Source organism: Agelaius phoeniceus, chromosome 3 (genome assembly GCF_051311805.1).
Source record: "Agelaius phoeniceus isolate bAgePho1 chromosome 3, bAgePho1.hap1, whole genome shotgun sequence".
NCBI classification, from domain to species: Eukaryota; Metazoa; Chordata; class Aves; order Passeriformes; family Icteridae; genus Agelaius; species Agelaius phoeniceus.
This window is the reverse complement of record NC_135267.1, coordinates 106,921,823-106,932,851: the sequence shown is the minus strand read 5'-3', so window position 1 is coordinate 106,932,851 and position 11,029 is coordinate 106,921,823. Positions and strand designations below refer to the sequence as shown.

At 46.1% G+C, this 11,029-nt stretch overlaps 1 protein-coding gene across 2 annotated transcripts; it reads right to left on the bottom strand.

Moving 5' to 3' along the window:
- Window positions 1-4,884: 4,884 nt before the first annotated feature.
- Window positions 4,885-11,010, bottom strand: CST7 (cystatin F). Of its 2 annotated transcripts, none has more exons than XM_054629497.2 (4): window positions 10,881-11,010; window positions 6,009-6,181; window positions 5,647-5,763; window positions 4,885-5,206 (listed from the first exon to the last, which is right to left on the bottom strand). In XM_054629497.2, exons 1-4 carry the CDS (start codon window positions 10,954-10,956, stop codon window positions 5,114-5,116), a joined length of 459 nt encoding a protein of 152 aa, XP_054485472.1. In that variant the 5' UTR covers window positions 10,957-11,010; the 3' UTR covers window positions 4,885-5,113. The 2 variants fall into 2 exon arrangements, with proteins under 2 accessions (XP_054485472.1, XP_054485473.1); XM_054629498.2 differs by having other exon boundaries at window positions 10,884-11,009.
- Window positions 11,011-11,029: the final 19 nt, after the last annotated feature.

Sequence of the window (11,029 nt, the reverse complement as noted above, 5' to 3'; positions counted from 1 at the left end):
TGCATTTCTTCACCTTTGGAAAGGAAAGAGACTTGCTATAAATATATAGTGAAAAGCACCAGAAAAGGGGAAGGTGATGCTAAAAATATTGCCTGATTTCAATGGCCTTCTGCTCTTCTATTAATGGAGGGCTATGCAAATGAAAATGACTCTTCCCTGTCAGTGCCTCTGTCGCCCTGTTCTGTGTTACTGCCAGGCTGCAGCAGTCCTGTGGCAGGACTGCATCAGGGTGACTTGTTCCTGTGCAGCCCAGGGGCTGCTCTTGTTGGGAAAACCCAGTGCAGGGTGGGCTGCTTCAGCACCAGCTGGTTAGCACTGCTCTGCCCAGCCCTTGCAGCTGTTGGTCCTCTTCTGGTGGGATATGAAAGTTAAACTTGATGGCATCTCAGGTTGGGGTTGAAAAAGCAAATCTGCTGTGCTGTTTATTGGTTTTTTTTTTTGTTTTGTTTTTTTTTTTTTGCTGATGCTTTGGCACCCTTGGGGCAAGCACAGCTTTGCCTCTTGGTACACAGTTCTCACTAGTGATTTATTTGCCAAAGTATTTCACCAAGTAACCTTTGGACAGAGTGCAGTTCTCTGTTAATTTTTTTTTTTTTAAGGGTACTGCAGACTGACTGGACTTGTACCCCATGAGCTCCCTCTGTTAGTACAGGCTGGACAGACAGGCTTTATTCAGTGTGAGAGATTAAATCTCTCTGAATCTGTAAAGTCCCAGCTGTAGCGGGTGGCACAATGCTAAGCAACAAACTTTTCATGGTGACAGGCTGCTTAAGCAGGCCATTGGTGTTCCATTTCTCATAAGAACCTTAACACTTCATTTCAGCTGGCTCCCATTCCTGGTCTTGTGCTGGATCCTGATCATCCATCCATGGTATGCAGAAGTGTGGGGATCTGTAGTAAAACCCAGGTTGACTGACACACACAGGTCTCATTATTCAGCATAGGGGTGCTTAAGAACAGTATTTTTCTAGAAACTATTTTTTCCTAAAAAAACAATCTCTAATCTTTGATTGGCTTTCAAATGAAAGAGTAAAGCAGCAGCACTAAAATGCCTGTGGAATAAACAAACTGGCATGAAGTCCTCTTGAGGCTCCTGTGGGGACTGGTTTTGCAGGCTCATTCCACTTCCACAGAGGCTGAGTCAGTGATGTGTTGATTGCAGATGGATGGTGACACACCTGCCTTAAGCAAGGAGAAACCTGGAACAAGTCAGGCTTGGAAAAAGCCAGCCAGTCTTTTTTGATTATGTGAGTGCAGGAACATGACACCTCTGCAGCTCTGAGGCTGGCTCTTCTCTTGTGTGAGAAGTCTTACTGGATGCAAGAGCATTTACAGAGGTATCCAAAGGTCTTGTCAGAGCATGATTGTCTTCTGGTGGCAGAAGAAAGGGGCTGTGGTTCCCTAAAAAGGGAGGAAGCCCTCTTTGCATAACTCCCAGAGAAGCCTGAGGCTGCTTCCTCTGTCTTACCCAAGTTTCTTTTGGGACAGACTATGGCATATGAGAGAGTGTTGCCCTGTCTCCTGAAAGGCCTGGAGAAATTTTTGATTTCATGTAAAGCCCTGCAGTAAAACTATCCAAGGAAAGGAACTGAGCTAGAGTGCTCCACAACTGTGCATTTAAAAAATGTGTTTTGTTTTACTTTGTTGGTTGAATAGATGTTTCTGCAGGGCACAAGCATCAAGAAGATTTTGCTGAAAGTATTTAAAATGTTACTCCACAGTTAAGTGCCCAGTTTCTTGTCTGAAGCAAACTTCTGTACTAGAGCTGCTGGAGCATAACCTGTGTGCCCCTGACACTTCTATGCAAAGGTTGGTTTCTCAGCATGAACAGCTGATGAAAGTGATTGCAAAGTCTTTGCATAAATCTTTAAATTCCTTTAAATTTGTGTCTGCTTTTTTGCCAGTAAAAACTTTGCAAATGAGATAATGACCTCTTAAGCTTCTGGCTCTGTCTGCTCAGTGATCGCAACAGGGATCTGATGATGCTGACACTTGGGCCTTCTCATCTAACCTGTTTAAAAACAGTGCTGCAAAAGAATGAGCACAGGGGGCAGCTGATTTTTGCTCATATGCTGATTTTTTTTTGAGGCAGGGACTGAAAAATGTAGCTGTAAGTTGTTGTAGTTAGCTGTGTGTGGAAGGCTTTTTCCTCACAGTCAGCAGCTCTCATGTCTCCTTATCTGCCTGCTGCCAGCTAAACCTTGTGTTGGTTCCATGGAGCTGTGACTCCCCCAGCTGTCAGTGGGCTCTGAAAGTCAGTCAGATTGTGAAACTGGGTGCATCTGGTACAGGCAGAGCTCCCAGGTCCTTCATGTGGAGCTGCTGAGGTCAAGAGGATGCAGAGTGGGAAGTCTGTCAGCCAGCAATGCTTTATATTTTGGTGGCAGGCAGTTTGTTTCCTGTGCAGTTTAAAAAGTGGGAGTATGAGAGGAAATATTTGCAGAGCAGAGCTTTTGAGCAAATGCAGATCTTTGTTTGAGGATCACTGGCCACTTTGAAGCTCTGCTAAAACTCAAGTTGTGGTTGTCCCACCAGCTCTTAATGTCACTGCTGGGATTGTTCCTTTTTGTTCTTCAACATACAGAGCTGGCAGAAACAAGTTTTCCTTCTCACCTCATGCCATAAATCAATAAAAATATCATTGACTTGCCATTGTAACCTGAAATAGATGTCAGAGACCCAGCAAGGTCTGCAGGGCTGTGAACTCCTTGGAGTGAATTGGGGAACTGTTAACCTTGGTGTAAACAAGATGCAGAGGGCAGAGACATTGGCTTTTTGACTGCTGCATGTCTTTGTGATGAAGTGGCATTTAGCTGCAGCTCTTTAGGTCAGTGCTAGCAGTTTCCTCCTCTTCAGTTACCCAAATCCTTCCTGAGTGAAGTGCTCTGGAGTGATACAAAGAGCTCAGTGGACTTTAGCTCTGCTCCTTTCTTTGGTACTGATGAAAGCTCTGTTACCATAGCTGAGGGGATGATGGGTACTACAATTCCAGTGTGCCTTTCTCCTTGTAAAGCACACTGGAATTCTGTGGCACAGTGAACACTTGGATGCAGCTTTGAACATAAGGCTGATCTGTCTTTCTCAGCAGGAGCTTTTCTGTTTGGATGGAGAGGTCTGAACAGTCATGCTGCATTCTCCTTGCAAGAACAGCAAAGGCCTGTTGGTTTGTCAGCCTGCATGGTGCCAAGTTCACCTGGCTTTAACTTTTGTTGCTCTGACAGATGGAGAATTGGCTTGGTGAGGTGACTGAGATGAAGCACTGTGTGTCAGGGGCTTGGAGAGTCGCACAGGGGCCACTGTTGTGTGACACGCTCACTGCCTGCATGCATCTCTGCACAGACCTGAAGTGACAGCGTGCTGCCTGCTCGCCCCCTTGGTGGCATGTGAGAGGCAGATGACATCTGTTCCTGAGCACCAGGCTGTCCTGCTGGCTGAAGGAAGGAACATGGATCTGCCCAGACTGTCTGGAGCTGACAGCCTGGTTGGAAGCCCTTGGCATTGTGTGAAGTGTGCAGCTGAAGGAGAAGAGGGCTTGAGACCATTCCCAACCCCTCTGAGATGGAAAGAGCAGCTCTTCCTGGCTTCTCCTGCTCTCCTACAAACTTATCTGTGGCTTTCCTGCTTTGTGGACAGCCCAATCCACCATTGGTGACTTTGTTTCTCCTTGTCTTTGGCACCAGGCTGTTGGTGATGGCTGAATGTAGCATCACACTACATCCTCTTGTGATCCTCTTGTGGCCCTTCTGGAGCTTTCTTTAGAGCACTGGTTTTTTGTTTTGTTTTGTTTTTTTTTTTCCAGCCAAGACACTGCTGTTCCCAAAGATAAGATGCAGCACAGCTGCCTCTCCAGCACTGGATGCTGAATTTGAGCTGCTGCTGAGCCACCTGTTCATCACGAGTGGTGTTTCTGAAGCAGGACTTGGGACTTGCCCAGTTTTGGGATTACTTGGAGCAGAGACAGCTGTACTATTAATACAATCTGTTTTAAGACCCCCAGACCTTGGCTTGGAGCCAGGCCATTCACTGGCCTTTCTTGATTGAATGGTTGTTAAAAGGGCTGAAAGTGGGGGTGTTACTGCTAATAGGACTTATAATATTGCTGCAGAAAGGCAACAACTTTCAGAAAAAAAGGAGTATTTGTGGGGAAAAAAGTGTTCTTTGTGGCTTAGATCAGGGCCCTGCCCATTTAGAAGTGCTGGTCTGTGTGTCACTGATCATGGGCTCAGACTTTTATGGTTGTTTTAAGGCAGCAGCTGCCCAAATCCTTCCTAATAGGGACCTTAGTCCACTGTAAGCAATAATTAGCCCACAGATGAAGAGTGGAGACTTGAAGGAATGGTAGATGCCCACCTAGAGAAGACCATCATTGTACTGAACCTGAATATAAGCTGTGGTCTGCCAGAGATTAAATGTTGTATATTAACCTGGATGGAAGTATGCTGTTTAACCTCAGAATTATTATTTGGCAATATGATTAGATTTATTAGCCTTGGCATTTGCAGTGATGCCCTTTCACAGGGTAGCTTAACTTTAATTAAAGCGGAAGCACTCATTGGACTGAGTCATTTCTGGGATGTTTGTGTTTCAAGACATCCTTATCCATACCTCTGTCTTAAAAAGAACAGCTCTCCCCCTTGCCTTCCTGACAGATGTGTCTGACCATTTCCCTGGCACTGGAAAATGTTAAAACTTGTGTGTGTGTCTACCCAGGCAAACCACCCCCCTGTTGTCAAGCTTTCCTAGTGTTGTATTCACACATGCTGTGGTTTAGACTTGTTTCCATCGTGGCTTTGTGAAAGTTCATCACAAAACAAGTGCAGCAGAGCTTCCTGGGAGTGCTTGGGAATTCAGCCAGAGGATGGATAGCAAATGAATGACAACACGTGGTCATGTGCAGTTTAGTTTTGGAAAAACAGATACACACCTGGATAGCAAGACATTCAGTCAAGGTAGGCCTTCTCTTTTGAGTGTCTTTCTCAAGGAAAAAACAACCATGTGCTTTTGAGAGAAAAGCTCTGTGCAGTTCTGTACAGCTGTTCTCCACTTCAATATTGACCTCAGCAGTCCAGGCAAAGAAAAACTCAGGGCAGGAGATTCTCTGGAAGTCAGGCTCTCATGGGGAAAGGTCTTGGTGACAGTGGGCAACAGGGATATGCACTTTGTGTGTCCAAGGTGTTATCCAGACCTCAAAATAGCATCTCAGCATCTGTGAATAAAAGGGGAATAGGTGAGAAAGTTCAGGTGTCTGCTGGTTGATTTCAGCATTGCAGGCTGTGATGGGGCAGGAGAAAAGAGCATCCTTTTGTCTGCCTGCTTTATCCTAGGAAAAGTGCTGTTTGCTGAGTAATCCTGTCTAGTGGGAAAGCCTGTGTAAAGTGTTTCCCACCCAGGAAACCTATTAGCACCTAGTCTATTTCTGCACACTCTCCTCAGTCACCCAGGAATTTGGGCCAGGTTAAACTCCTTGCAGGCAGGAGCTGGCCCTGGATGCACGAAAGGTGAGAACCTGGCCTCACCCCAGCTGGCTCTGCAGAGGAGAGGCTTGTACACATATGTGGCAGAGCTGGTCTAAAAGGGATTGCACAGCTAGAGGTGACCAAGAATCCCCTGCAGTTCCTGGGCACCCCAAATAAATGGAACACATACCTGTTGCAGGTTTTTTTCCCTCTGGAAGTGACAGCTGTCCAGGCTGGGGTGATCCCTCTTCTCACACACGGTGCGTTTGATTTCCACATGAAGCATGTACTTCAGCCCTCTGACTATCTAGAGAAAGCAGTTTCCTCCTTTAAAGTGAAGGCAGGGGAAAGAGAAGCCAAAACTTTGGCTAGGAATCAGGTGCTACAGCTGGGAACTGTGTGTCACCCACACAGAGCCCTCCTGTGTAGCAGTGCTGTAGGGGACAGCTTCAGCAGCCCTGAGGAGGATCAGGGATGTTGTGTCTTGGATATGCCACAGGAGGGTCAGTTAGAAGATGGTTTGGAGAACCATCAGGAGCTTGTTGCTCTTACCTGTACCATGGCTTTCTTTATCTGAGATTCCTTAAAGAGGAAGAGGTCATTGGAGCTGTTGTTGTATCTGTAGACCCCAAAGCGAGCAGCCCTGCGGACCTCGGGGCTGTCGGTGCTCACTGGGACAGGGAAGCCAGGTCTTATGGTTGAGTGGGGTGGTGTAACATTTGTACCTGAAACAACACAAAACACCAGGGTAAAACACAGCAGGGACATGAAAGGGTGGGAGCTTCAGCCCTCTGAACCAATGCTAAACCCTTTTACTTGTCCAACGCGTTTGTACTTGTACAGAAGGTCTCTGCTCGCATCCATCACAAAGTAAGTTTTGTTTACGTGTCTGAAATGGTGAAACAGTCCTAGGAAATGAAGTGACATAAAGAGATGCTGTCAGAAGTGAAAGCAGAGCTCAAAAGCTCTGCTTAGAAGAAACCAGAGTATCACAAATACTATAGAAGAAGCCAGAGTATCATAAATATTATTTCATTGTCTCTGTTATAACTCCCAGTTTATAGAAAGATCAGCTCTGAAACTGCTTATAAAGATAGGTTAAATGTTGCTCAGAGTGCAGTATAGTTTTGATAACATATCAAACACTGGCTCGAGAGTCCTGCTGCTCTTAATTTGCATATCTTATCTTACAGATACAAGTTTTTATCCCACACCCTACCCTTAAACCTTGGATGGCATCTTGAGGTTTTTATGTTAGAAGGATTCAGATGTTAGGAAGAAATTCTTCACTGAAAGAGTGGTAAGACACCGGCACATGTTTAATCCCTGGAAGTTTTCAAGTCTAGGCTAGGTGGGGCCTGGAGCAAGCTGGTCTGGTGGAAGGTGTCCCTGTCTGTGGCAGGGCAGTTGGAAGTAAGTGGTCTTTAAGGTCCCTTCCAACCCAAACAATTCTATGATTACCAAGGTCATGGAGTGGAGAAGCAAGGTGTGCAGGAAATGGAAATTGGGAAATGTGGGGGTTAACCCATGATCTTTGACGTTAGAGCAGTTCATAAAACCATTTACTGTATATTTTTACTTGCCTGTGTAGCTCTTTCCCCACGCACCGCTTATTTTTCAATCATTTAAAAGCAGCTCGAAGCTTACATTTGATGTCATTATTTCACCCCCTTTTACATTTCCCTTCCTCTCCATTTTCCCACTTCTGAAATCAAAGAAGAGGAAAAAATCCCCAATCCTGCAGAAGGTGCCATCCAGCCACTGCTAATGCCAAGGGCTGCAGGTGCAGGAGGTGACCCTGTGTGCGTGCAGGCAGCGAGCCTGGGTGTGCTTGTGCACAGAGGTTGTACTCAATCTGCTGTGAAAGTCAAGCTTTTTATCACCTCTAGCTTTTTTTCACAGATAAATCTTTCACCCACAGGCAGCTGCACACAGCATAGGCTGTGTGCTTAAGCCAGTTTGCAGGGGCAGCTTGATAATCTGAAGTCTATTAAAAAAAAAAAAAACAGAATTATGTAAGATCATCAGCATGGAAGGTGACAAAAATTTATCACACATGTTGCTTATGCACATCCTACTTATACTGTCACATCCTTCTCACAGGTGTTAATTGCTGCACCCACTTGTAAGAGTGCTCAGGGATTTACGCCTTGACCTGCAAAGGAGAGACTCAATTCCACATCCCTCCTCAACCCAAGGATGTCCAAATCCATCTCACTTCCTGGCTGACACCCCAGCTTCCTTAACGACCCCTGTATTTTCTTGCAGGTGGGAGCTGAGAGACGCAGGCCGTGTGTTGCAGAGGAGTGGGTGTTCTGCAGGTGGCTTTGTGTCTGCTGTGGAGGTGATGAGCTCTCCTCTGATGCCTCTGATCTGTGTTGGCACTGTGTTGGGTGTGTGCAGCCAGCACTGGGCAAGTGTTGTGGTGTTTTTTCACCCAACAGAATCCACTTGTATGTCCCAAGACTATTTATTGATGATATTTTCACCCCCGACAAAGGGAGAGAAATTATGCATCTGACTCCATCTTATCACAAGGCTAATTAATTACTTTATTATACTATATTATTCTACATTATATTACATCTATATTACATTACATCTAAACTGAACCTGCCAAGCACTCAACTCTGCTCACACTACACTGAATCTCGTGACTGTCACCCAACAGTCCCCACGCACACACACACTTGGCCCTGATAGGCCAAGGAAACAAAACACCATCACTTTGGGTAAACAATCTCCATATTGCATTCTCCTTTTGCACAAACACAGGCACAGCAAATGATAAGAATTGGCTTTCCCTTCCTCTGAGGTTCAGAGAATGTGAATCCCAGAAATATTCTTGGGAAGAATTGTGCCTTGCTTTTCTCTGTGAGGAGAAATGTGGCGACACCTATTCTCTGTGGGACGGTGTCTTCTTGCTGCAGCAAGGGTGGAATTTGAGAGTCACAGAAGCATGTGACCATCCAGCCTTGGACCACAGGTATTTCTCAGGCAAGCACATCTCACCCAGTGCTCAGCTCATGGGTAAAACTTTTCACAGAGGTTTAAGGCACTGGCATCTTCAGATAATTGAGGAGGGCCGTGCAGGACCTGTCTGCAGGCAGAAATGAAGCTCCAGGCAGAGCAGGGCCTTGGTTTGCCTAAAAGGCCAGCTGTCCTCTTGCTCAGAAATGCCATGCTTTTTCCTGTGCCATCAATAGCAAGCCAGCAGCTGTAGGAACCAGCTTTTTCCTGAGCTCACCCAGCAGCTGGGACGTTCTGCCAGGCTAAGAGCAGGTTGCTGCCTTGGGCTCTTCTTGCTGCTCCCCAGCACCTTGCTTGAATATCTGCTCTCACACCTGTTGGAAAGTCAGGTGTTGCAGTGGTGGGGGTGTTGACATCAGATACTGTTCTTTGCAGGAGGGGGTGATAACCACAGCCCCTTTCAGTCTGTAGACAATGTCCTTTTGTGGTTTTGAGAACCTCTTGAGTCATGGTGACGTCTTTTATGGGCATGAGGTGAATGAGACTGGCTGAAACCACACTGTGTGGGTGGAAAGAAAACTATTATGTGTATTATTCAAACCAAGAGTCAGAGTCCAAGAGCCCTGACTCCAGTGCTGGGAGATCCAGCAGTGTCACGCATGGCCAGGCCCCTGAAATGCATCACCTGGAGAGGTGAGCAAGCTGGACAGCTGTTGTAGACTCAATATACCATGTGTTGTAAGCAGGGGATAGGTTATAGGTTATATTTTTCCCCTGGCTTTCACTAAGGGGTATTGGGCATTTTACCTCCTTCACCTGATACAACTTGGTGTTGAAAATGACTCATACCAGAGCAAAGTGGGTATAAAATCTACTGAGCCCTTGTGGGAGATCTTTATCCCACCATTTTCCTCTGGGGACTCAGATTCCTTAAGGCTAGGATTTGGTTTTCTCTGTGTGCTTTCATTCCCATTCAAGGTGGTCACTGCATGGCAAACACACGGGTCTGAAATCACTTTCAGTGCTTGGAATAGTTTGCAGTACTCTATTTCCAAACCCCAGAGACTGTCTGGTGTGAGGTACCTGTAATTCTGATTTTCTCTCTGCAGCCTTTTCTGACCATTTCATCTCTGGCTTGTCTTGAGTGCCATTTCCTAAAAATTAGAATTTGTGTAAGGTGATGGCACTGTTCCAGGCACAAGGCAGACTTGGCTCAGAGGATCACATAGCACTGCAGGGCTCTAGGCATGCCAGCATTCCTGAAACATGCAGGCTGTGTGGGAGCAGAGGCACAGCATAACTTGGCCAGGCACCTACCATACTCAGAGGCCACGGGTGTGTGATCTCACAATCTGAGCACACAACTCTTCCTGCTCTAGGGAGAGATGCTTAGGAGCAGAGCATTCATGTTCAGAGCCCTTCCTTGCTCCTGGATTTGGAAATGTCAAGAGAGAGATGGAAAAGCCAGCCCTCCTCTTGCTCCATCTGTTGGGCAATAGTAGGGTTAGACACTTTTCTTGCTCAAAATTAACTGGCAACCACCTGTTATTAAGCAAACAAGGGCTGGTTTTGCAGATATGAGTTGAATGTCGTATTAAGAGGCCCTCTCTTGTGCTTTCCTCCTTGAGGATTGCTTTGGGGACCTTGTTCCTGCAGTATGAGAGAGCAATCATTACTGTGGCTGCTCCCTCCCAGGCTGCAGTGAAACAAAAAGCAGATTGCAACGTGTTGATTTTTTTTTTCCCCACCAGATGCTTCGAAAACCTCCTCCCCATTTCTCCCTCCTTTAAAAACTTCCTCCCCCTAGCAAGGCTAGGGCTTTATCTTTACATTTAAGATGTGGCAGAGTTCCTGCATGCCTCTGCAGCCCCCAAAGGAAACCACAGCAGAACAAAAAAGCTACTGGCTAACTAAACACCATCCCTGAGTTTTTTCTGTATATGTGAACCAAAGTAATGCTGAAATATATTCAGTAGTACTGGACCAAAGCCTTCAGAGAAAAACACTCATGTCTGCAGCTCCCATTCTGAAGATTTAAGGCCAGCTGCAATCAAGAGAGTTCCCTTGCTCAGCAAAGAAAGAAATGAAACAGGTTAATGCTTCATTAAAAGTCAGCTAATCTGCACTCAAGTGTCCATCTGTACTTAGCAGTCAGATTGTTACCCGCAGCCTTTAGATTTAATAATCAAGGTCATGCTGAGTTTAAACACTGACAAATGAGTTAAAACCATAAATTGACTTTAAAACCCCTAAATGATATCCCTGGACAGCATGGTTCACTACACAAGGAGAAGGTCTTTGGAGCAGTTGGGTTTTCAGCTGCAGCCTGAGCCCTGCAGTGCTGAGCCAGCGTGGGCAGCGCTTGGAGAAAGGCTGTTATTTACCACAGCACTGCGTAGCGGCACTCACAGAACGTAAACCACAAGGAAAACAGCAATTATTCTCCATTCTTACCACCTGAAGTCCCGGTGAAGCTCCAGAGTGCCAAACAGCAAAGTGCAGTGAGGCTGCAGGGGAAGTTCACTGCCATCTCCACCACTCCAGAAGAGGAGCCTGACTGCCAGAGGAGTCACTGCCCTGCTTCCTGCCAGAGAAATGCTTCT

Excerpts from the sequence above, each read along its gene's own strand:
- CST7 (XM_054629497.2), bottom strand. The coding sequence starts at position 10,956 with ATGGCAGTGAACTTCCCCTGCAGCCTCACTGCACTTTGCTGTTTGGCA. Across the intron at positions 6,182-10,880 it reads CTTCACCGGGACTTCAGGTG|GTACAAATGTTACACCACCC; the intron begins GTAAGAATGGAG and ends GTGTTGTTTCAG. Across the intron at positions 5,207-5,646 it reads GGGAAAAAAACCTGCAACAG|ATGCTGAGATGCTATTTTGA; the intron begins GTATGTGTTCCA and ends TTTTATTCACAG.